General features: G+C 37.8%; 1 protein-coding gene across 14 annotated transcripts in view; it reads left to right on the forward strand.

Annotated features, from left to right (window-relative positions):
* Positions 1-27,451, forward strand: part of PTPRK (protein tyrosine phosphatase receptor type K) — a 393,483-nt gene that overhangs the window by 82,367 nt on the left and 283,665 nt on the right. For all 14 annotated transcript variants that reach the window (XM_050315975.1, XM_050315961.1, XM_050315960.1 and 11 more), the window contains exon 2: positions 2,846-2,968. In XM_050315975.1, coding sequence (XP_050171932.1) covers positions 2,846-2,968 — 123 coding nt within the window. The remainder of the gene's footprint in view (positions 1-2,845; positions 2,969-27,451) is intronic.

Raw genomic sequence — 27,451 nt, forward strand, 5'->3', positions numbered from 1 at the left:
AGGGTAATAGCAGACTGTTGTCAAAATGTTAGGCAACAAATATGAATGGGTATTTGAGTTCAGTTGCTAAACTTCACTGGGAGGTAGTAAACTTTCATCAAGCTATTCACTTTCTTCCCTGAACGGCACTATTACATTATTGCGGAGAGTGGCCCAGTAGCTGAATTAGGTGCTAATAAGTCCTGACCTACAGTACTTTTGTCACATGTGATTTTTATGTTTGAGTGGTTCAAGATTGATTTAAAATGTGTATGGTTTTGAGCAAATGACTGGGAACAAAATGTATCACTGCAGGTTTCACTCACCCACCATCTTTTCTCCTTGTGTTTTCCACACAGCATGTTACACCACATTTGTCTCTTAGTGCCTGGAGTTACTGAAATAGCACTCAGGCAATTGACTGTTAAAACAGAGAAAGGGATGTCTGAATTTGCTCATGGTTTAAGTCATAAGGAGTAGTCTGCAGGGGGTTTAAAATGCTTGGTCTGACCTGTGTTATGCTGGATAAATCACTACAGCATTGGCTGTTACCTTACTTGACTTGAAATGTCTCGGTATGTTGGTAAGAGGAGGTGGTGTGCTTCATGAGAGGAAGCCATTGGTTTAAGCAGTTGTTACAGGGTCGATTTTGTAGTGGGTTGATAATCTGTACTGATAAACTTTGCTCATGTTCATGTGATAAATGCACACTTTGCTTGTTCTGTGGATGCAGCCATGATGTGCACACAAGGAGGTTTGGATTGCTTGCTGTGTATTAACAGGCACGTTGTTATTGCTAATCAGAACCCTGATAACTAAAATTAATAGTGGGTACAAAGACAAGCAATTAAGGACATTCATCTTCCAGATGAGTCTAAAAGATTCATTGGTAGTTTAAATTTATATACTGAGGGCACTTAAACCATTAAAAAGGGTAATGGGGTGCCTGCAGGCATGTGCTTCAAAGCCATATGTCATTTTGGTGCTGGGACATCAGACTGATAACTTCCCTTTAAGGGAAACTGCTCTTCATTTATCAATTAAATGTTGAAGGAAAAGTACATTTTTTTGCTGTAAAGTGATCATAGAAGTGTATTGTAAGTTAAATCAAAACCCAAGATTTATGTTCCAAGCCTTTTGGGCTTTATCATAATATATGTTAATTAGAAAAGTCTCTCAGTGGTAACAGAGGGCACTGGAGTTGAAACTTTGAAAAGTATAGATGTTTCTTTGAAGCATAATTATTTCTCTTCCTGTGCTTTGCAGTCTTTGACAGTGATGTGGTAACCAACTTAGTACAGAACATGAAATACTGGGGCTTTTTTCTGTTGTTGTTGGTGCTATGCTTATGTTGTCACAAGGTAATGTTTGAGCAAGTTTTGTTAACATAGAGATGAAAATGAAATTTTAAGGTTTTACAGTACAAGGCTTGGCATGAATTTTGCTACAGTGTAGAATTTTTGTGTTGTCCTGGTGTTGTCCTAGCCAGCTGAAACATGGTGCCATGGTGGTGACACTAAAATTTATTGTAATTTATTGTAATAAGGGGGTTTTGTTTGTTCTTGGGACTTGCAGTTCTCGTCCCATATTTTGTATTAAAAAAGTTAGACAACAAAGTCAACACAACTGCCCCTATTATTCTAAAAGTGTCTCAACAAAATCAACTTTAGTTGTGGCTAGAGTTGTTAATTGGGTTTATATGCTCGAACTGCTGAGGACAGGGAGAAGATGCAAGAAATATCCCCCCGATTTCCAAGAATTCTCTATAATCTAATTATGGAGTTTTTATATAACTGCTTTCTGGATTAAAAAATACTGCTTAAATAATGATGAACGCACCATGTTTTCTCTTTCACTCTCTCCTGCTATTGCTTTTTGTTTTTGAGTAGGAGGAGAAAACTAGAGGGCTTCGTGCCATGCATGTAGAGATAACAGCTGCTGCGGAATTGTATGCATGACATCTGTATTTTCTCGCCTTTATGCTCTGCTCTTTCTTTGACCAGGCTCTTTTGATTCTTTTGTTTCTTCCTTCTCAAACCTTGATCTATTTCTGTGATCGTCATACTTTCTTCTCTCTTTTCCCCAGCCTACTTAATGGCCTTGAGTTAAGAATGCAATAAAAAACATACCGAATGAGACAGAGCAGACATTGCTGTGTTACATGGGAATTTTGGATTTTTTTCTTCCCATCGTTTACATTCCTCTCATTCTTCTTTCTTCCTGTCACTTCTCCTCTCAGCTTTTGTTGTAAGGTTTTCATATCCATTGTTTGTGTGACCCTGAAAAAAACACTTTGTTCTGTTATGCTAGACTGATTTAGTAAAGCAAGATCTCAATTCATGCTGCAGCAATTATAACATTTCTGTGATTTTAATTATTTTGCCTGACTGTTTTGGGGACAGTATTTATCCTTGTTGCTGGTGTTTGGGCTGCTTATGCTGTCAGTGCTTAAGAATTTTTGATTTTTATCTACTATTTTTGAGCCTGGTCCATTATTTTCAGTTTCCCCTGTGGTTTATATAATGTGCTACTTTTTTGTCATATAAATGTGTGTCAACACTTTTATATAATGTGTTGCTTTTTGTCACTGGGATATATTTCACTTGGATTGGTGACTTCAGGCTGTGATCTGCCTTGACAGAAGGTGCTCTTGAGGGAAATTGGTTGCACGAACTAGTGACGTTTTTACAAAAGAGAGAACACTGATGGACGAGCTGCTTGCAGTTTTTAGCTTTGCACAGGCAAGCCTGTGAACTGTGGCACAGTCCGAGTGGGCACTGTAGTTGTGGATCTTGGAGGAACACCTCTGCTTGACTCTTGGAAGATCTCTGCTTTTAAATCAACTAATAACAAGTTTCTTCTCTAGGGGGATGCACGTTCGATGATGGTCCTGGGCCCTGTGACTACCACCAAGACTTGTACGATGATTTCGACTGGGTACATGTCAGTGCTCAAGAGCCTCACTATTTGCCACCTGAGATGCCTCAAGGTGAGAAATCCCACAGATACTGAAGGGATAAGTTACTTAATAAACTTGGAGTCTTACTGAATATGGCCTTGAGGCCACGCTCTGTGATATCCACTTGAACCTTGATAATGGAGGTAATAAAAAGAAACAAAGATAATAAATATAACAGTCTATGTAATTGAGAAACCTTCTTAGATCAAGTGCCCCTTTAAAGTTTAGGGGACATGGGGAAGGGAGAAAGGAAGCCATAGCCATCTCTTGTTATTCTGTGTGGAATTCCAGTTGATGCACAGTCAAACTCTGCTTTTTATATGACAGTAACATATCAATTCAATTATTCAGGTAGGCATTAGAATAAGTGCAGGAAAAAGGAATACACTGATTCCTTTCTTCCCTTCCCCCAAACTCTTATCATCTGAAGGTAATCAGAAAAGCTCTGATTTATGGAAATATTGCTGTTGTTAATTACTATTTAGGACAGGTAATGAATAACTGAAGAGGTACAGTCTACATGACCTTGCCTGCTCACCTTTGATGAACAGCTTAATCGGTGCTTCCCAGACAGCATGATATGCTGAGAGAATGAAAGCATTTGAAATTCAGCTACATTTTCCAATTAATAATACATTAAGTAATTAATCATGCAGAGGAGGAGAAAAGGTCATGGCTATTTTATTTGTATCTAAAAGGTTTTGTGAAGTGAGGTACGTGTGGAGAAGGAGTGGGAAGTGTTGCCACACAGAAGTAACCTCACCTCTGCACCATTCCTTCCCCTGTTTTTTATGTATTGTTGTGCATTATTAATGGTGGTTGATCTATGTAATTTTACTTCTTAACTGCTGACTAGCTAGGTTCCCCCTGCTTTGGAGTCGCTGATACGAGCAGCTGTTACCATGCCCATATCTTGCAGAATAGGTTCATTGAACAAGATCTGCACTTATTTGATGGACTTCTTGGTGCTTTAGGTTTGCATAAACAAGGATAAATTTAAAGCCCAAAGCCTCAGCATTTGTTATGGTCTTATATTAAAAAAATCAAAACAATATCTCCACTAGGAAGGTTGAAATTAGTTACTTTTCAGGTTGCATTTTTCAGAGTCCACATAGTTTTTATAGAGGTTGGAGGTATCTTAATTGTGATGGAAGCACCATATTGTAAAAAAAAAATACTTTTATATTCTCAAACCTTAGACACACCTTGTATAGGAAGAAGAGCAATTTGAGGAGCTGTAATTTGAATGAATCTAAATGACAAGATAGCTCTTCTTGCTTATCCCAAATAACATACCTGTCATCTTAGGCAGTTTTCAGAGTTTAATGGCACAGTGCTCTCTGGCATGTGGTTTCTGTTAAGTTCTGCTACAGATTCTTTTTCTCAGAATGTAGCATGTGAACTCTTTCAGAGGAAGTTCTTTTCTCACATCTGTATGAGAAATTGTGGCTGCTGAATAAAATCTAGCAGAATAATGGAATGTTTCATAGACAGTCCAAAACAGATACAGAATAAGCTCAGATTTTTTTTTTCCCCTCTAGTTAGAAAGCTAGACTTCTTGTACCACTGTTGATAAGTTTGATCTTTGGTACCTGAGATCCAGACTAAAACTGAGCAGTCTCATCTGGCAAGCTGCCTTTAAGAAGTTCACAGTCCCCAGATTCTGAAGATCTTTGCCATATCTAAATATTTAAGCTCACTTGTTTTTTAATTTAAAACCATGCTATTTCAGTCTGAAAAGGTAACGTGGTTCTAAAATCAGTGCTGAATTCCTTCAGTGGATCTGCAGGAAGTGGAACAGCAAGAGGTTCAGGCAAAAGCAGAAGGGAAATAAGTGTGTGCAGTCATCTGCTGTGCAGTGTTTTAACATTGCTGACCCTTCCTGATTACTGTTGAAACTGTAGGTTCAAAAGGATTCTACTGCTCATGAAGAAGTTATCCAGGTAGAATAAGATGTGGAATGAAGGTATAGGTGAAATTATAGGTATAAATAAAATTAAACTGCTGCTTTTTCACTTTGAAAAATGCTGTGGTTTATAACCTGTAGAAACCAGGAATCTTCTAGGGACCACTTTTTCAGTAGTGAATGAGAGCAGAGAAGGAAAGGCGTACCCAGAAAAACTAAACAGCGAAGAAACTAAAGTCCGAGGACTGTTTTCTTTGCACCTCTTGCTTTCAGGTTCTATAATACTTCAGCTGGGCACAAAGCTCCTTAGTGGATGTGCCTGTCTTTTACATCTCGTTGGAATACAATGCAATGGGGGCTTCTGGTACAGATTAGTCTCGGGAGGAGCAATGTTTCGACACTGTGATGAGAAGATAATACCAGTACAGTGAGTATGCTGCTTTCAGGCCTCTAACTTTACCAGATCCACACAGAAGCATTGTAGTTATAAAGGATTATACTCAATTTTCAAAGGTCAATTTTCAGTCTTCAGTACATTCAGAAAGTGTTAATAAAAAAACCCAAAAACTCAGAAAAACAAAAGACTCCAGAATAAAAACAATGCAAGAGAGAAAAGAACCCATGAACAATTTGGAAAAATGGAAAAAAATGAAAATTGATAATGTTTTAGCAAGTGCTAAATTGACAAGTGCTAATAACTTTTGATTCAAGGAGGGGGAGTGTTTTAAATCAATGTTGTGCTTTGGAGAGGAATGATAAATCATGGGAAATTTCAGACCTAATGGCATATGTTTCAAAGTGCTATGAAAATGTGAAAACTTGTCCTAATGGAAAACATTTTGCAGGTGTAGCAATAGTAAATGCTATTGGAAAAGCAAGTGTAATTACCTCTGAGTAATTAATGCAACTTGAGATTTTTTTTTTTTAGACTGACCTACGTGGTATTTCTCAAGTTGTGAGCTGAGGCAAAAGCCACTTATCTTCTGTTATGGGAAACATAAATGTAGTACATAGTGATTAATTTCAAAATAAGATGAACACTTAGAGCAGGTGCTTGTGTACAGCTTTAAATATCAACTTGTAAATTGTCTGAACTGCAGCTTACATTATAAAACCTCTGCATTACTTACTAAGACCTTGAAAAACACCTGACTTCCAACATTAGCTTTCTAAGAGCATGTAAAAGTGACTATGCTAGATCAAGTTAAAGGTCTGCTGCTTTTGAGTGTAGCCATTATCAGTTGCCTAGGGAAGAGTGCAAAGGTAGGACAAATGAGTGCTGATCATGCCCTGACTGCTCTCCTACTTAGCAGCTGTTTGGCATTTAGGAATGTTAGCAACTAGAAACAGTCTTTATTAGTGATATTCTCAGTTAATCTATGGTTTTGTCCTGTCAGTTTTGTCTTACTGTGTGTGGGCTCCTTGAAGCCTTCTAGTATCTGCTGTGTCATAAAACAGAGTGCCAAGTTTTGTTATGGAACATGAGGAGATGCAGCTCTTCTTACTTGTTTTGAACTGGCACATGACTTCTGTTTGATGCATGTTGGAGGGAAGTAAGTAAAACTGAGTACTAACTGTCTTCTCCAACTGACTCAGATTTGTTTAATATGTTTTAAATAAAATACGAACTCTTCTGTGGACATCATTCTAGGCTGAATGGTCCAAGATGATTGAGTTGTTCCCTGTGTGGAAATGGTTCCACAACTGTGGATTTGCACATTGTGTGAGGCAAGATTGGTAATCAAGTGTTATATTTTTGTAGACATGGTGACAAAATGAAGTCCAAGCATTTACCTGGTGGTCTTTGTACCTCTTCCAGATATTGAAACTAACCCTTTAGAGCATGTATTATGTTTTCATGTGTATGATTTTTATGCATTGTACTATACAAGATAGAAATTAGAGAATGCTATTAAGATGAAATCCAATTTTGTTTATGGATACTTTTCAGTTATTTTAGGGAATTATTCATTGTCCGTGGATAACTTAATTTTGCAGAAGACAAAGGAAATAATAGTGCTCTCTTATACCACAGGGGATGTGCAAAGGGGGATTTTATCCATATTATTAATAGGTTTACTGGTGGTTTTACCCTTAGACAGAGAAGATAGTTTATTTACTCTGTGTGGTTTGCCTGTTAAAAGCAACATTATTCTGAGGCTATGCAAGGTCAGGGCATGAGAGCCTGTAATGGGCTGTATGATGAGGAGCCACTTAATGAAGGACTTTTTTAATGTAAGGGCTATTACCCTCCTGGTTACCAATGCATTTTGAAGAATGTCTAAATTACAGTGGACAATACTGACGTGCTGAGATGGACATGTTGTTTCTGATCTCTCAGATGGATAATGTGCCTGAACTAGATGTGTGCTGGTTTTTTTTAATTGGTTTTCTAGAAATCTGAGGAAACTAAATTACCAGCAGTGGGGAAAATTCTTGAGTGCACTTGTCATCTAGCATGACTAAAGGGGAACAGATTAAATCTTGAAAAATGTTCCTTAGTATTATAGTGTTTATTAGTATTATAGTGTTTTGCAAATGCAAACTTTATTTACAGTGAAGAGTATTGCAGAAATATTTTTTTTACTTTGCTGCCCCATTAAAGAATAAAACTAAATTCACTACTCTGAGAAAAAGGAAAAGAAACAAAGCAGTCCTGAAAAGTAAAACGTTATATATTCTGGTTTAGGCTGATGTTTGGGGATCCCTGGTAGAAGACTGCACAGTTATTTCAGGGTGGAGACTGTACACAGTGAAAGGTACTGGAGATGGGAGGAAGTGTGTTGACAAGTAACCTTAGGCCACACTTCATGGTAATTTCTTTTTTATGGTTTTTAGGTAGAATGTCTGACTGCTCATTACCACATCCTGTCATTCCCAGAGGCATTTTCATGTTTTTTCCTTTTTCCCAGTTGCTCTGTTGTGCATGTGGTTGTGAACTCATGTGGATTGAAAATAATAACCCAGGGGGAAAAAAAGGAATATGCAACATGGGTCAGTTCATTAGCCCTGTTAGCTCATTGTGCAGCTGAAAAAAGATTTATGCTCGTGTAACTGATGAAGACCTTGGGAGCTGGTTGCATAGGTGGTTACAGGGGTTGTGTAAACCTCTGGGGTGCCTGAAAGAAATATGAAAATTACACCCTGAGATTTACATGGAACTTTAATGTTCCTGTACAAATACTTTTGAGTATTTGTTGTGATCTGAAAGGTCAGTTGTGCTCTATTTAAATTCTGCCTTGTATAGAAAGGAAATAACTTCTGTGTCACGCACATGACCCAAAATGAATTTCAACACAGAGCAGTGTAAGTGTTTATAAAATGTATAAATGAGAAAGGGGAGCCAGAAGGTCATGAGATTTGTGTTTTAATATAGATTTCATATGAATGTAACTCAGAAAGGAAAACTGTAATGTAAAGGTTATATAGATGAGACTTTTGGCCTTTTACTTCACTTAAACATGAACATTTTTCCCATAAAAATGAATCCACCAACCCATGAATAAATTTAAATTATGTGGATGTGTATGGGTACAGTCAGACTAAAGCTAACCAGGAACAAGTATCTGGTGAAAACAGTGTGTTTCTTGAGGCATGGAAAAGACTGGGAGCTCATCAGCAGGAGAACCCTCACCATGTCCTAGGTTACTGAGCTCTTCCACTATGCTGCTGCTCCACACATAATGTGTCAGTTTGCTGTTTTGTGCTACAGAAGGGTGAAGTTTAAACAGAATGCTTTCTGGGTTTCTTTATTTAATAGACAGGCAAACAGAGTTTAGCAGTCCACGGAGCAGTTGGAAACTGTATTTTCAAGATTTTGCTGCTCTATGACTTGCATGTTGGTAAAGGTGAGAGAAACTGTGTGCAAGAGAATTTGTTGGCTAGACCATAGATTGGCAAATGCAATTCAGGAAGGTAGTGGTTTTAAAATTTGATCATGGAAAACTTATCTGGGTCATTACATTATGAAATTGATTGCAAAAGCTAGGAGTCTATGTCGGGGGTTTGGAAAAAATTCTGGTTTCCTCTCCTTCTTTTGTATTTATTTATGTTTTATTTCAGGTGACTGAGAGATTTTTTTTTTTCCCCTTAGACACTTCAGTCTTCATACACTCCTTTGCCCCAAAAGTTGACTGATATTTATTTCCTGTTTAACTTGTCAATGTACAGCACAGCTGAATTTATTTGAACTACTTCCTTAATCAGAAAAACATATTTTACTGCTTTTCTTGATCAGGAAGCCTTGTGGTTGGTTTTTCTTCTGTATTATTTGCTAGTAGCATCTTTAACAAAAGGACGCCTACCTTGTTAGTCCAGTGCAATTAGTGTCTACCCAAAGAACATGTGTAAACATCCTGATGCTATTTGGCTCATTCAGTACAGTGCACTATCAGTGTATTGACTAATTCCAAAGATTCCCTGTTGTTCTCAAGTACACTTTACTTGGTATAAAGTGAAGAGAGGAGGGGCTCAGGGAAGGCTTTATGGCTACTGCACAGTGTATTAGTGCTTTTGTACATTTAGATAAGCCATTTCTTGATCAAGAAATTTAGGCATGGGGTTAGTAAAAGTAAATTTTTTGTAGTAATAGAAATGACTTTCACATATAAGTAACATATGCTGGTTTTTTATGCATTGGCACAGATAGGTTTATTCTTTTTCTTTTGGGTAATAAAAGATGGAACATCTAAAAAAAGATTTCTTACTGATTTACACAAAATTACTTCACCTTCAAGGCCAGCTGTTATACCTGCTCATTTAGAGTGATATTTGGTTGGTTTTGCTTTTTCTTTTCCTTTTCTAAGTTGTAATAATATTTTGTTCAACTTCTACTTTTCGATTCAGTAGAAGCTGTATAAAATACTGCCTTCTGAGAAACTGTTCATTCTTTTTCTTTGTGTCTTCTTTTTTTTTTTTCCCTAGTTCAGTATTTGAAGTAAATTAGTTTATTATTCTGAATCTGAACTACTAAATTACAGCTAGGTGAGAAATCTGTTGGCTATAGATAAAGTTTCAAAGTAGTGGGGTAAACTTTGACCAATTCACCTTTGCCATCCTGGTACTGTGAGAGCATTCATAATAGTATTCTTGCTTGTGACACGGGCTTCTGTTGAGTGCTGCAGCTTTCTAGCTTCTGATATCTGTATCTCAAGATGTTCAAGTGGTATTGGTCAGCACTGTCAGCAGGGAGAAATGACCAGTTCTGGTCAACCCTTGCCACTGTTTTTCAGGAACCTGGGCTGTAAGTGGAAGTGTTTCATTGCTTATATGAAACCAGCTATTGCATCAGCAACTGCGAATGTCAGTAAGAGGCATTACTTGGAACTGCTGTTTTGATAGCATTGTGAAGGGTGAACAAAAAGCAAAATGGTACTGTGCTGGCCTTTTGGAATTGAAGGGAACACAAGGTTTGAATGGCACCTTGGTAGCCTGGGAGGTGTTCCAGATTATTTGAGGCATTTAGAGGCATTCAGGGTGTACAAGGCTAGAAGTCCAAAGCACAGCGAGGAGTAGTGTTTGTTTGATTTCTGCTTGCCTGCATGGAGAAGAGCAAGCCAGCCCTGCTTTTGAATGTATCTGCCTGTTATGCCATTGTCCTACCATAATTTTCACTCTCAGCCTGCTTGTGTGTGTGTACAGATACATATTTATTTTTTTCTTCTGAAGGTAACAGTACTTTGCCTTGCCTTCAGATTTTTTGGGCTATTTTGGAGTGTAGTGGAGGGTCATACCCAAGTTAAAGTACTGCTGCTTCTCACGTGGCTTCATTTGGCTCAAAGCATTGGCACAATTCATGCCCACCGAGCAAAGCATAGGGTAGGCACATCTAATGATTTTGAACCCTCTGTTTGGCAACTTTTGGCTGGACCCTTTGATAGAAAATATAAAAGTCAGATACCTAGTGTATATGACCTTACTTTATATTTACATGGTGGCTTCAGTTTGATATAAGTGTAGGTGTCCTTCCCTGTCCCTATCCACATATGCTTCTGTTCTTTAGCTTTGACATTTCTGTAAGTTGCCCTGACTGGAAACCTTATTGCTCTGCTTTCCACTCCCACTCAACCTGTGTCCAATTTTTAACAGTCCAATGCATGCCAGATTCGAGCAATAATGTAACTACAGCTCATCATGTAGGAGATACAGAAGAAACCAGATTAGAAGTAGAGGGAAAAAAGTAAAATAACTTTACTATTTGGAAGAGGATAAATAAAAACAGCACCCAGGAACTATTTGGGGAAGGGAGTGAAGTAAAAAACCACCATGGTGTATGAAAAAAAGTGATGTTCAGATAAGATGGAAAAAAATGCTGTAATGGAATGAGTAATGTACAGTGGTTGCTAATGCAGATTATTATTTCTGAAGCAGCAAGCTTCAGAAGGAAATGCCGTATCTTTCTGTGAGCAAGGTGCTGTGGTAACCCTTTGTGTGTGGGTACCTCACGATCTGATAGACGAATTCTCCTTCCTCGTGTTAACTTCTGACTTTTATCACATCAGAGATGAAGCCTCTTAGTGGTAGTGAAGCTGTGAGATACTTTGAATTCACTGTAGAGTAAGGGCATTCCCAATCCCACTTTTAGTACAGAACCTATTATGCAACTGTAAAGTAATAGCTGAATTACCTACAAATCAATAACCTGAGCAATGACTACCCTAGCAACAGAAGAAACCATGCCTATACAAACAAACAGAAAACCTCTGAGATGAGGTGAAATTCAGTAAGCCACATAACAGCAAAAAAACCCAAAAGGAAGTGTTGCTTTCCTCCACGTTTTTCACGTACAGTGCCTGAAATTTTCCTGTCTGCTTAAATATTGATTTCTAAGCTCCAACCCTTTTGCTGCTCAGCATGTAATTTATGTTCTCTTGTGCTTTTGTGGCTGGTCTGTGCTGATGCAGCAGTCATTGATATTTGTTAATGGTGACTACAGCTGCAGTAGTAATAAAACTATTTTTTTATAGAACAGATTTTGAGTCAGCTGAGAAAATTCAACCTTTTTTCTTAGGTTGTGCTGAACTAATGAAACAATTATATTCAGAAAAGAGTAAAATATTTAATTTGGGCATTTCTATCATTATTTGTACAGATACTTGTTTAAATTGTTATTGAGCTAGTTAGTAAGGCTTGTTTCAGCTCTTTTTTTTTTCCGTTTCTTTCTTCCCTGCCGCTCTCTCCCTACCCCGTGTGCCCTGTCCCACCTTTCTACACAGAAATACTTTGAAAAGGCAAATCTGTCCTATTGAGGGTTACACAAACCTAATTTCCAAGCATGTAGGCTGTGAAGAGGCAGTTGCTTGGGTGGCGCTTGTTAGAGAAGGAGCAGGTTTGTGTCATGTACAGGAACAGATTCAGTTGTGTTGCTTTGCTTTGCCTTGTATGTAATGTTTGTGTTTGTTTCTGAATGTTGCTTAATCATTAGCATGGGTAATGTTGCTGCCACAGACACAGTGACATTCAAAGCTGTCCTCCCCACCCCCCGCCTCCAGTCCTGTCTCTGCCTGGAATTGAAAGAGTAATGTTGTTTAAGTATGTTTTAGGGTAGATTTTAGAATATTTTTCAGATATTAAATCCACAAAGGACCAGATCCACTAGAAAAATATTACTTTAAAAATGCAATACATTATTTCATTCCAAAACACGTTGCTTCTGTCCAAAAGTGAGTGGAGTTTTATTGAATTTAAACTGTAGTTAAAATTAGCAAGCAAGAAAGCTTGAATTAGATCATATATTTTTAATTTGTTAGTCATTTTACATAGTGTCTATCTTGGAGAAGAAAAAAACATATTGCCCCCTCCACCCCTGCCCCTTACTCTGCCTCTTCAAAGATTCTTGTCTCCTTCAAGAAGCCATTCACTGGAGCTGTCAGCCATGTCAGGGGCTCAGATGGCCTAGCCATGAAAAGTTCCGTGATCCTATCTGGGGATGGCAATGTCTGTGTTTTTAGTAAGAAGTTGAGTTTTCCTTAGGGTGTTTGAAACCTCAAACTCCTCCTTTCTTGAGGGAGGTACAAGTTCGAAATATGTCACAGAATATGCTGAGCTGGAAGGGACCCACAAAACTCATTGAATGCAACCCTTAGCTCTGCACAAGACCATCCCCAAGACTCATATGCCTGAGGGTATCACCCAAATGACTCTTGAACTATGTCAGACTTGGTGCTGTGATCACTTCCCTGGGGAGCCAACCACCCTCTGGAAGCAGGCCAGCACTTGCATCTGTCAAAAGGGGGATGATGGGTGTTCTACGGGGCAGCCTATGTATGATGTGGGAAATTATATGCAGCTCTTTTCATCACTTCGTTTCTGTTCATATACTCTCAGTGTCAGTTTGGTTTGCTCTCACTTCTCTATATAAGCTTGAGCTAGTTTTCATTATAGACCTACCACACGTTCTGGTTGATTCAGGGCCTGTTGCTGGAGGAAGGCACTGAGTTCCTTTTGAGAAGAAACCTGGGTCTAGATGATGAGAACTTTAGATATTTAGGTAGTGGCCGCATTGCCTCAAGTTTATTGCTTCCCAACTGGAACAGTCTTCTAATGCAGTTGCAGCTGTGCTTGTGTCCCCAGATATCTCCTTATGTCCTGCAGCTTATCATCCATGTGCTGTGCCAGAGGTGTTACACTATAAATAACATCTCTTGGGTGGACACAGAATGTCCATTTTAGTATTTCCAATAGCACAAACTGAAGAAAGGAACATTGTGTGGACAGTGGTTGTCAGCAGAGCTCCAGAGGTATGATGGGCCAGGTATGATGAGTTGTAGATGTGAGCCTGGTATGAGCCTGTTTTCTGCAAAGGGTGATGAACCTGGATTACATGGATAAACCCAAGTGTTGCCACCTAGCTCAGAAATAAAGATTCATTCCCCCTGCCATCCACAACAGCAGTGATAATATACCCAGATCAAGTTAACAAAATATAAGCAGAAAGAACAGAAGTTCCTGTCAAGGCTTGAAAATAGATTGCTTGTAGCAGAGTGTGTGCATTGGTTGAAAAGTATGCAGAAGGCAAATATCCTACCAGAGAGCTATGAAAATGTTAGTCTACTTCTTCACTGAACGTTTTACACCTGTCCTACCAGACTTGAAAAAACACTTGTCTGCTATCAGGACTCTACTTTGTTTGGAAGGTATAATTTAAAATCATTAGTTCACCACAACCTAAGAAAAAAGTTTCAGTCTTCTCAGGTAACTCATCAGTACTTTGTTGAGGCTTCAATATTTTGTAGTTAAATAAACCCTAACAAACACACGCACACCCTCTCCCCTCCCTTCCCTCCCCTCCCCACCCCCCCAATAATAAATTCCTTGTGTTCTTCTGTCTTTTTAAGGAACAATTCTCAGGATTTGACAGCTATTTACTCTGTTTTGGATCAAACTGGTTTTACCTCTGAACATGAACCAGACATACTGTACTACTTTAGAGAAAGTCAACAAACAGTATGAACTAAATATGTTACTTATGCATTTGCATTCTCTTAACTAATTCCCATGAATGAGGGATCAGCAAGCACATGGCATTGAAAGAGAAGTTGTTGTCATGAATTTTTTGTCTTTGGTACAGGTGCTATTTGGTAGCTTGCCTTTACCTTCCATCAGCTTCTCCTACTGTGTGTGCCAGGCTTACAGTTTGCTTTGAAATCTCCACCTTGTGGACTTTCTTGAAAGAAATAAGGAAAATGTGCAGCTAGGTGGTATTTGCAGTGCCGGTAGTGAGTGCCCTGTGTGCCAGCAGTAGAGATGGCTTCCTGTGCTCCTGCATCTGTTGGTTACAGTGCTTGGGAGCAGGTTGCTTTGGCTCCAGGCTTTATAGGTGGTCTCTTATTTCTTTCCTCCAGACTGGAAGTAACAGCTTTCTAATTGGACTGCAGTTGCAGGTAGATATTTAGCCAGTATAAGTTTACAATTAGGCTGCAACTTCATAGGTCACAGTGAGCCAGCATAATACCTTAATGTTGAGTAAAGGGATTATTCTACTCATCTTTTCTCCCTCTCCTCACTTGCCTTCATGCTTCAGCTAGCTTCCTTTGCTAGCTTTACTCATTAGAGCTTACCAAGAGCTGATATAATTCATTATCCCAGAGAAAATGTTGTTGTTTTTCTGGATTCATCTGGCTTAGTGAATTGAGTTGACTAATGGAAAGGTCTGACAAGCATCAGAGCCAGCAGCACAAGGGAACAAAGGAGCTGGAAGGAAGAGAGGCTTAAAAGAAGAGGAGAGGCAGGCAGGGAGTTGTTAGGTCATGATGCCTCTAAGCTGTAAATGGAAGCTTGTGTTTTGAGTTTTGTAATAAGTATAATCTAATTTCCACCCTGTATGGAAAAGACCCAAGTTTTCCATGGCATGGTCCTGCTAATACCTTTGTATTGGATCTTGTCTGATCAACCAAGAGATGATTCTGTTCATCTCATGACTCAGATAATGGATATGTGCATCTTGTGTGGATATATGGAAATGTGGACAACCGTAGCTTCTTTGGAGGTCTCTGACAGGTACATACTTTTGAGTATAGATAGCACATTGTTGCAAAACATTTTCCACTGGACTTTAAGTGTTTAAGGAAGATAAGGTTATCACCAATTAAAAAATGTTTGTTAATTGGGAGCAGGTGACTGCACAAAGAGAACTACTGCATCAAGCAAATGCAGCCTATTCAAAGAAAAGATCTGTGTACCATAGCTTAATGCAGTCACGGGTAAAAGTGTACAGTGAACTTAGACAAAAAAAATCTGACTATTTCCTCTACAATAAATAAATTTTGCAATCTGACCAGCTGATCTAGTATGAAAAGATAAAAAAAACTTCTTAAAATTGCTATGTAAATTTGCTTACATTTGTATAAAATTTATGTTACTCATAAGCCACACAATTTATTTTACATATATAATTTATATATAAATTATATTCATGTAATATTCATGTAGAATTTATATGAAGATTTTGATTAAGGAGGGTGAAAGAAGCAAAGCTGCAAAACAGTACTTAGTTTATGGGTAAGGATCAGAGTATAAATCAGCACAGGTGATATTGCCATGAGTACCTACTAAAGCCTATCAAGAGGAGGAGACAGATGAAGCCCTCTTTATGGAGCTGATAAAAGCCTTGCAATCAGACTCTGAGAGGTGTTACATTTATGAACAAGGAAGAACTGTTATGGTATGGTTGAGGGCAGAGTCAGCTGACATAATCATGAGTCTTAAATTTTTGAGATCCTGAGAGGAGTCACCAGGACCGACAGCAGAATTACAAACTTAGACCAGATTTTGACCTGTTTAGGGACTTACTTGTCAGGATGCTATTGGGAGGTGCCCTGAAGGGCAAAGGGGTTTAGGAGAGCTGGTTGACCAAGGACAGCCCCTTGGGGCACAGGGGACTGCCTCGTGCAGAGAGTTAAGCAGGTATGGCAGAAAGCCCTCATGGTTGAACAGAGCCTATGCACAAAAAGAGTGCACAGACAGAGGAGCACAGAGAGGCTACTGGGGAGGATATGGAGACATTGTCTACTTATATAGAGATGGTCAGGAAAGCCAAAGCTCATCTGGAATTGAATTTAGCAAGGGAGCTAGAGTACAATAAGAAACGTTTCCTCTCTATAAGTGCGTTGGCAGCAAGAGGGAGGCTAAGGAAAGCATGAGTCCATTGCTCAGGGAGACTGGGGATCCCTTCTTTGCTTCAGTTTTCACAAGTTAGGCTTATCCCCAAACATTTCATGGTTTGGGAAGTGAGGCTGTAGCTGCAGGAAATGTGGACAGAGTTAGGGATCACTTAACCACTTGGGCATGCACTAGACTATGGGACCACTGGAATGCATCTAAGAACTGGCTGATATTGATTGTGAGACTGTTTTCTGCTATCTTTGAAAGGTTGTGGCACTTGGGGGAGAAGTCATAGGACTGGAAAAACGTTGTGTCACATCCATTCTCAAGATGGATTGGAAAAAAGGATACAGAGAACTACAGGCTGTTTTGCTGCCTTCGCCTTGAAAGGTGATGGAACAGATAATAATAGAAACAGCTTCCAAACACATGAAGGGCAAGAAAGGGGTTGATGGGGGCAGCCAACATGGGTTTGAAAAGAACAAATCATACCTGACGAGTTTCACTGCTTTCTGTGGTACAAGGTGAACAAGGTAGAATGTGTCACATATCTTGGCTTAACTAGGCCTTTAACACAGTCTTTCATAGTTTACTTATCTCCAAACTGGTGATATATGAGCTCTGCAAATAGATGATGAGTGAAAAATTGGTTGGAATCCCAGACTCAAAGCTGTGATAATGCGAAGTCCTGCTGGTGGTCAGTTTAATGTCTTCAGTATACTGGAGAGCAGGGCTTGGAGGGTCATGGACAGGTTGCAGAAATGGACTCACAGTAACTTCATGAAGTTTAAGAAGGGGAGATATAGAAAGTCCTGGCCCTGGGTAGGAAGAGCAGCCTCATGCAGTAGCACATACTGGAGCCAGATAGGGACAATGGCTTGGCAGAACCTGGGAGTCCTGGTGGACCATGAACCAGCAATGCCTCTTTGCAACAGGGGTGGCTAACAGCCCCTTGTTGCCCTGCTGTGGCGTACGGGGACAGTGATCCTTCCCTCCTGTTCAGCACTGGTGAGACACGTCTGGAACGATGTGCCAGGTTCTGGGCTCCCCAGTGCAAAAGAGGCGTGGGCATACAGGAATGAGCGCGACCAATATGGGTCACAGGACATTCAAGGAGAGACTACGAGAGCTAGGCATGTTCAGGCTGGAGAAGAGAAGGCTCAGAGGAGGCTGTTGTCTGGAACTGCCTGACTGGAAGATAGGGAAAAGGTGGAGCCATACACTTCTTTAACAGTGGTGAGATGACGGGAGTGAACACAAATTGGAATATGGAAAATTTTGGCTTTTTTTTTTTTTTTTTTAAGGATAGTAAAATCAGAGGAGATGCCTAGAGGTGTGATAGGCCTGCTGTGTAGTTAAGCCTGACCTTAACAGTGTGCTGGACTAGAATGGCCTCCAAAGGTGTCTTCAGACCTGAACCACTTCTCTTCATGAAAGCAGGTATATGAAGATGTTGATTAAAAATTAGTATAAATTAAGGACTATTAGTTAAGAAAATTAAGGTGATGAAAACTAAACAGAAAAACAGACTAATGAGTTGAACAAAATGGAAAATGATGTTGGGTTTGGCACAAATTGGAATTAGGCAATGGTAGTACAGATCTGAGGGAGCTGAGAGTACTGTTCAGGAGTAGACATGGTGCAATAATCCTTACTCAGTTAATAATGTATGGTCTTTGAGTAATAAGGTAGTTTTTTCTCCCTCTGGTAATTGGAATATCAGATGGTGACTGCTGACAAAAAATACTTGTTAAATCTGCAGGAAAGGGCAATGTCCATGCAGGACCTTTTGGATCAGGCCCTTGATTCAAGGCTTTTTCAAGTAATTTGAGCTAGATTTTTTGTTCTTAAAGACTCTGGATTATTCAAAATTTTTGTGCTTTTCTCTTTTAAATCTGTGAGCTTGTCGATGTGATGTTGCCATTGTATGAGCTAGGTGTTTCTTTTTTTTTGTTTGTTTCTTGAAGACTAAAAACCATCCAAAGCTTCTGGTTCTATTTAAAATAATCTGCTTAGGAGGCAGTTGATATCATATTGTCAGCAGAGCAATATCATGGGATGAGTGAGGCTTAAAGGTGGTAGCATAAGTAGATTTTGGTTTTGTTGTTTGTTTTATGAAGGTAGTGTTTTATTCACAGAATATTATTTGTTTTGGTACCTGTGTTCAGTCAGCCATTTATGACTAAATCTATTTGTGGGACTGCTTTGAAAAGCAATGGCTCAAAAAATCTCAGGAATCACAGGCAGTCTTACAGTCACACACAGTTGGAGTATAAATTGTTGATAGGCAGATGTAATTGCATCTGTAGTGAGCATTTGCCCTTGTGATGTTGTCCCTTTCAAAACCAAATGCTGAGAAACGGGAAAGAGCAGAGGAGCAGTGAGCAAGGTTAAGGATTTGAAAAGTGCCTCTTGGTGAGACTGAAGAGTGAAGGTCTCTTGAGTCAATCTGAAAGAAATTTGAGTTCTTGTGAGGATGGCCAGAGAGTGGCTGCATGACAAAAACGTTTAATTGGTGATGGCTATTGAATCTGGCCATCGAAGACGTTGTGTCTGGTGACCGTATGCAGAAGTGATATAAAATTTCCTCAGCCCTATTTTAAATCTTTCTTTCCTCAGCGAGGGAAGATAACATTAAAACAATTTGGGTTAGTTTAGATTCTTTTGTTGCTTGTTTTGTCACTTTTTAGTTTTCAGTGACTGTAATTGGCCTACTTCAGATCTTGGTTTTGTAACTTGTTTATGTATTTATTAGTTTCCACGTGTGAAATCTGAAAAGAGAACTATCTGTTCAGTGATAGCACAGATGTGTGCTGTGAAGGTGCAGAATGAGTAATAAGCTGGAAGGCAAACCCCTGAAGGCAGCTAGGCCTGTCCTTGTCTCTCTTGGGGGGAATGTAGTTTATTCAGTTTCCAGGAAGTAGCTCAGTGGAAAGATTTATTTAATTATTAATTTCTTATACTCAGAATGTGGCAGCATTTAAACATCTGTGCCAGGAATTACCAACATTTTCAGATTTGCAAGTTTGGAAATTGTGGTGTGGCCAAGAATTCAACACCACTTCCCTAGACCAGGATCAGCCCTCACCAGCCCAAAGCTCCTCCAGTCTGCTAACCTGTCCCATCTCCTAAGACCAACTGCTTGCCCCATATTCCTTCCCCACTTCACTGAGTCAGATTCCTTTTACTCCAAGCCTCATTCAGGTTTGAGATCTTTGGGAATGGCCCCACCTGCTCTGTGCACCAGCAAGCGGGTCCAAAGAGTGGAGCTGGGACCTAATGCTATGCCTATGGTCACTCTTGAAAACCGTATATATATATCTTGAAACTGTATACTTCTTCTGCCTCTCTTTCTCCTCAGTCCAGTGTAACTGGCCACTGCAGGTGTGATGATCAGTTGTGGGAGATCACAGCACTGCTGGAGAGACATTTGAATGCCTCCTTGGGGCACCTGCATTATTTGTATATTATTACATATATTTTTATATAAGTAGATATATTTAAGGAATGCTTCAATAAGATTTTCATAAAGAAACATCATATACAAAGATACCCAAGCTGTATTGCTAACTTCTTGGTTGTGGACCTTCATGTACTATATACAGAGCTTGTTTCAGAGGTAGCAATATTTTGCAGTTTCATCCTTTTTAAGACTGAGGAGCAAAACAAGTATTTTCTTTTCCGTCATGACAGCTGTGGCAGGTTTGTATTTACTGAGCAAACCTTTGTTAAGCCAGAGATTTGACCAGATACCTCAGGTAGTCCTCCCAGTGTCAGCTAATTGGTTACAAGAAAGCACGTGAAAATTAGGGAATTTGATTCCTGTTTTTTTTGTTCCCAATCGACTTCTGTAAAGGCAACTTCGAAAAAATCTTTGCTGCTGTTTTTTGAGTCATGTACTGACTGTTTCTGGATTGCTTGCAGACTTTAGCTGACTTTGCTGGTGGGAGAAACTTTTGAATATATCTAACTCAAATAGAGGAACGTTTATCTTCCATGTGCTTTGATAGCTTCTCTTAAAATGTTTCCTGTTAACAAAGATATTTGCATGTAAATGTTTATCTCTTGCATTCCATCTGCTCCATGTCTTTGATCCTTAACTCAAATCCTAAGTATGATAGCATTTACAATTGTTCCCCAAGTAAACTGTGATATCACTCATGTAGGATCTAACATTTCTACAGCAACATTTAAAAACATAAAGTTGAAGCTTTACTGGGTTTTTTTTTCTTAATAAAAATTTGATCTCTACAGGGAATCAAATTTCCTGTTTTAAGAGTGTAAATGGGGAATCAGAAAGTAATTATTCAACATTCACCTTTAATTCAATAATGTCTGACTGAACTGGAGAGAGATGTAATGTGATGGATGGTTGCCTTAATGAATAGGTACTGAATTTAACAGATGAATGATCATTATTTACTACAAATCTTAGTGTTGTTCAAGTGTGGAGTACGTTATATTGTTTTATATTTTATTCAGGTGTGCTGCATTGGTTTTTACTTAGAAAGTTAATTAAAGCAAGAAAAAAATAGTTTCATTATAAAAATAATGAAGAAAATAATTTGTGTCCTGGACTAAAAGAAAATGAAATTATGCAAGCCAGAATCGTGTATAACTGAAACTTATGATACTTTCAGAATATCGTAGAAAATGACAATATCTAAAGATTTACATAAAGGCTTTTACAATTTATCTACCTACAATCCTGTAGATAACTGCTCAGTAAACTGTAATGTGTTTGCAGGAGAGATTATTATAAAATGTAATTTTCTTCTTTTGGTCATTGTGTTAGTCCAACTGCAGATGAACAATTATGAAAACAACCATTCCTAAGTTGTATAGAAGGTTTATTGGGGTTGTGGAGGGTGTTAAATCCACACGATCTGTTTGTCTTCCTTCACTTTCAGACTCAGCATGACTTGTTAGAAATGTACTGAAATCTTTTTGGGGTATGTGGGAGTTACAATCAACAAAACTAAAGGAACAAAAACCTTTGTCAGCTGAAAATAAGATCTATTATGTCCTTCCATCCCTTCCTTCAAATATAAACTGTAAATATGGGACTACAGTCTTTGTCTGGTGATTTACTTCTTTTTAAAATTCTATGTCAGACTGTAGAGCTACATAGAAAAAGAAAATCTAGAATTAATATAAAACTGAAAGTTGTAGTCAAGGAAATTTGTTGACATAAGTAAAAGATCATAAGCTGATGGACTTAGAGTTTAATTTATTTGGAAGTTTCATAAATATTTTATGGTTTTGTCTAAAGGTATGTGTATTGAAATAAAATTTGATAAATTAAAAAAGTCATGATCTAATCTAAAATACAAGTATTTTTTCATGTAGACCACAACATTTCTGTATATTGCATTATTAAATTCAGCTACTATACTAGTCTGCTTTCAGATCACTTAGAAGAATACTAGGGAATGTTTTATGCTAAACATAAACCAAAAGTTGCTTTTAATTCATCATTTACCACGGCAGACTCTTTGTTGTGTAATGTCATCAGCATATTAGTTTTCTGTAAGATTTAAAACACTATGGATCTTGGAAAAATAAACTTTGATCAGAGATCTGAACTTGAAATGCATGTACTAATTTCTTGGAGTTGAATAGGATAGTGAATATTTTTTGAGTTAAATAAGAAAATTAATTTTAATGTTTTTGAAAACCTCCAGTAATTTGCATGCTTCTCTGCTGCCTTTGTACTTGGGTGAAATTTATAATGGAAAGAAAAATTACATATAATGATATTTGTTTTTGACCTTACATGTTAATTAGAGCTAGAGATAGTTGAAATTTTATTTCGTTGCCTGAAATGATTAAAACCATCGATTTTGTACTTTATCATTTCCTAACCATCCCTTCCCCTTTTTGCTCTGACTTTTCTCCATCCCTTTCCCACTCTTCTGAAATGCTCTTAGCTACCCTTGTGTATATAGGCTCAAGGTTATACAGTGAAAGGACATCTAAAGCTGCAGCAACGTGACTTCAGTGCTTCACAATCAGTTTGTTTGCTTATGTTAATACATATACACGAGATCTTAAGGATTCCACTGTTGCCTTCAGTTCTTTCCCTTCCCCAAGTACTGTCCTATATGCTAAAAGAGGCTAAGTGATGCACTAAGGAAGCCTGAGGCAAAAGTACTAGCATTTTTCATACATATTTGCACTGCTTATCAAAAAAAATTAATGACTCGAGTTTTAATCTTCTCTCAATTTGATGAGATGCAAGCCATTTGCAGAATTCTTAATTGACCTTTGAAATATAATCAAGGAGTTATTCACTAAATTAATTCTTCTGAAAAGAAGTCCTGAAGACTAAACCCTCCATGAGTAGGTGGCTATGCTGGAACATGTAAATATAAATAAGGAGTAAGTAAAATGACCCAGAGTTTGCAGGATGATTTGTTTACTTTTTATTTACAGAAGACTGATTTAATATATAGTGTTAGAGAATTGTTCCTGTTGCTTTACAGGCCAGAATATAAAGAGAGTTAACACTACCATGCTATCTGGCAAAACTTAGGTTTAATGTGTTTTGATTTGGAATTTGAGGTCCTATCATAAGGAAGGAGAAGAGAGACACTGAATGGCTTTCTGGCTCAAATTTTGTTCTGGTAAAATTGATGCAATGAAGGCCAAGTTTTGTGATGCTTTGAGCTTCATAGGATGGCAGCCAATCTTCTCCCTCTGAATGAAAAAAAAGGCTAGTTCACCAATGAAAATAATGAGATATTTTTACTGAAAGCAGGTATCTTAAGAGTTCCATTACCCAAGGATTTTTTTCTTCTTGTAGACCCAATTAAATATACAGTTCTTGTATGATGCTTCATTTTCAGTTATGAGCTTTCTTTCAAGTAGTAGGCTCCGTGTCTGACACTAACATGGTCGCACTTCTCTCTGAATCTACCAAATGTATAGGCTTGCACATCAGTGAACTAGGAAATTGGAGAATCTTATCAATGTATTTAAATACCTGTGAGGAGAGTGTAAAGAAGACTGAGCCAGGCTCTTTTCACTGTTACCCAGTGACAGGAGAGAAGTCAGTGGGCACAAACTGAAACACAGGACATTCCCTCTGAACAACAGAAAACACTTTTTTACTGAGAGGGTGATTAGGCATGGGCAGAGGTTGCCCAAGGGGGCTATGGAGTCTCCATCCTTGGAGATATGCAGAAACTGCTGGACACACGCTCCTGGGCAAGTGGCTCCAGGTGACTCTGCTTGAGCAGGAAGTTTGAACCGGATTGCATCCAGAGGTTCCTTCCAACCTCAACTTTCTCTTTTTCTCTGAAATCTTTGGTTTTCTTAGTTTCTGTAACTGTGGAATAATTTTATTAAGATTTCCTGCTTCTGAACAGCAAGACAAAGGAACTTTGCAGCTCTGAAAGTATTGTCCAGCTCTTTTACTTTTTTGTTCTGTATATGTGAAAGCAGATTTGGTTTTGTCTGCACTTAAAGTAGGGGTTAATTGGAAAAACATTCCCTTTTTAGGCATTGAACAGCTATTATGGTTCCTGCGTTATTTTTCCCATCTGATACTGGCACTGTTGCTCACACTAAGTTTAACTTGAGCACATCTTCATCTTATGCCACTCTTTTTTTTTTTTTTAATTTTAATAATATCAATTTCAGCATGATTTTTCTGATGGATTTCTCATGTTGGTAGTGTTAATTTATATACAGTTTCCTAGGGCAACACAGACAGTTTTATTACTGTTATGGCTTTTCATTATAATGAAAATTCTGCAAATAAGTAGCATTCATGTCAGTGTTGGAGATTTATGAGGGAGAGAGAGTAGGGAAGAGTAGGTTTGTTCAAATTTTCCTCAAGCTTTGTCTAAGGTTTTTTGTTTTTTTTAAATCAAAATATAGCTGCAAGATAAATAATTTCCAAAGATTTAATCTACTTGGAGATATTATAACTTTGTAAAATTGCAGAAGTTATGTATAATTTTATTTAAATATTTTTCAAGTTTGAGGTTTATGACTTGCTATAGTGTATTAAGTGTATTCATAAATTGCAGTGTGTTGTGCCCTTAACTGGCATGATATAGCCATTTCAACTCTTTAAGCACTTTATTAAAGGATTGAGAATTTGGAGATTTTTTACTATCCAAGAGAAGAGAACATAATTATAGGAGGTGCAACCCCAAATTTACAAGATATATGGCACATCTGGCAGCTTGTGTGAAGATAACATGTTTGTTTGGCGGTGGGAATGCCTGCAATTTTATCTGCCAATCCGACACAGTAGGAGTTTAGCTAATGAGGTTGCCTAGCAAAAAGTGCATCAGGAGGAAGTCAGGGTTAAAAATAAGCATACATATCAAGAGAGAGCAATAGATTTATAATGGATATAGAACTGTTACAAGTTGTTATGGCAACTAGCATTTTAGTCCCATAATTACATAATAACAATGCTGTCAATCCTAAATAGATCACTTTCTATTTTGTGTTTTTCTTCAATGCTTTTTTAAAATCTTGAAATATTTTCTAAAATATTCAGTATTTGAGAGACTTTGTCAGTGATAATGTAAAGTCCGTATGGTTTTATTTTTTGGAGAACTACATTGACTAACAAATGGAATAAATGGAAAAATGGAATAAATCTAAAAAATCAAACAACTGAAAACTATGTGTGATTTTCATACCAATGCAATTTTTTTTCCTAAAACCTGAGAAACAGATATAAAGATGTTAATCCGAGTACTATTTGTAATTAAATCATGGATTTTTTGAACTTTGGAAAAATTAATACTTCTGTATACTGTCTTAGGACGATTTGTAGGGAAACCATTGAAAACATACAAAAATAATAACCAGAAGGCATAGTTTAATTATTTACACTAATTGTCTCACAAAGAAGAATAAATCTGATTTGTTATTGGCACATCTCTGAAAGCCAAGTTTTTTTCAGAAAGTCTATGTAACAGATATTATTAGAAATAAAATATAATAGATTTAAGAGTTGCAGCTCTTCCAAGACTGAAGAATTTTACATAAAAGCTTTTTTCTCAGCAGGATATTCTTGTTGCTAAGAACTTATTGTGCCACAGCACAATGTTTTAAGATTTCATATAAACATTACTAATTTTGATCAAATCATAATAAAAGTTATAGTGACATACGCATTTAGTATTTACAAGCCACCTTGGAGTGGTCATAATGTAACATATGTGTAGTTTGTTTTGAGGTTGGTCTCATTTTAGGCTTTTCTTTTGTTGTTGTTTTTTTAAATTCAAAAAGAGCAGAATTCTACCTTTTCCCCTCCCCATCCTGATGTAATACAGAGAACTTCCTACATCATCTCTGCAAGAGGGATGAGGCAAATAAGAGAAGGTAGTTGCTGTAATCCAGAATTTATCTTTTCTTTTTTTTTTTTTTTTTTAATCAAGGGAGCTGAAGCAAGATGATATTTCAGTTGTTTGAAAAGAGTGTGAAAATGTTGAAGACCACCTGAGGAAAGTAAACTTCTCAAAAGACATGCTTAGGTACAACCCCCTGTGTTTCTTCCAGGAGGAGCACTGGCTCTAAAGAATATGTTATTCTGCCCCATCTCAAAACTTGTGAGATTGTCATCCCATCTTAATTAAGTGCTTTGGTGACACTTGGAGCACTGCCTTGCTCACCACCTGATGAGTTGTTCTTGAATAAGAAACAAGCAATGTGGGTATAGTTAATTCTTCTTCTAGGTAGTGTGTCTTTGGCTCTTTAACTCTTCAGTTTTTCAAGTGTGCAAGGACTGAGTTGTCTCAGTTGCTTGGAAAATCAGTAGACCTTAAATTGTTCAAGTCTTACATAAAATTTTTGTAGTGTTGAAGAAGACATGGTTGTGCTCTTCTGTGACTTATGATGGCCATTACTAATGTCACTGAACTGTTGGATTTGTATTTATTTCTGCCATGACGAGGATAAGCAATTGATTAATACTCTTGAGTTCAGGTATGAAAGTGTTATTTAGTATAATGTAGTAAAAACTTTATTCTTCTACCTTTCTAATAAGGGCATATTTACAGTAAGATGGAGACAATCACTATTGTAAGGTGCTTGATGTATTGTAAGTATGTGTGCATAAAATGATGACATGAGGTTTTCTGATAATTTGAAAAGCAGGGAATTAGGCTGGAAAGAAAGCTGACAACCTGAATTGTGAATTCAAGCTCTGTAAACCATAATATAACAATGAGGTTCCTGGAAATGCCCAAGGTCTTATTTTTTTATCAGAAAAGGGTACAAAGCCTGGAACATTAAATGCAATGCTGCAAACATATCTCTCCAAGACAATATTTCAGTAGGAACTTGCTAAATCTTAGAATTTAATTAAACCCCTAATTTTTATAGTGAGATGTTTGAAACTAAGAGCTTGGAGGGGTCTGTTGAGGAGAAGAGACAGAAAACTGAAGCATTAAAAAGAAAATTCCAGGTCACCTTATTACAGGGAAGCTGAAAGTGTTATTTGAAATGCATATACATAGTAGAACTTCTTTGTATGAGAACATTTTTGGCTGTGTTTACTGTAGATACTGTTCACTGCAAGCAATCATTGGCAGCAGTGCCAAATGTTCCAGGCATTCAAAAGAAACTTCTGTGTGAAATTGTGGAAGTATCAGTCTGCTAGGCGTCGAGTCTGATGCTAGGCTTTGAAAAGGGCATGAGTAGAAGGGAGTAAAAGTAGCCAGTCTTCACAGTGGGAAAAGTAATCAGTAGGATTTCCACAATATGTCCTGTGACCTTTGCTGTTCTACATCAGAAAAGTTTGTGAAGTGGGAACACGAGTTTCCATGTAAAATGAAGGTATTTAGGATGATTAAACCTGTAGCTTATTCAAGACAGTTGTAGAAGACTCTTATTTAGTGATTGGATGATATCAAAATTAATTAAACTGTATGAAGCCCAATGCAGCAATTGTGCTTCGTTTTAGTTATCCAAACTTGGGAGTAAGTCTTTGTTCACTGTAAGAAGTGCCTGGCAAATAATCAAATACTGGTTTACTG

Source organism: Myiozetetes cayanensis, unplaced genomic scaffold (genome assembly GCF_022539395.1).
Source record: "Myiozetetes cayanensis isolate MyiCay16 unplaced genomic scaffold, myiCay2020 scf2-11, whole genome shotgun sequence".
Lineage (NCBI taxonomy): Eukaryota > Metazoa > Chordata > Aves > Passeriformes > Tyrannidae > Myiozetetes > Myiozetetes cayanensis.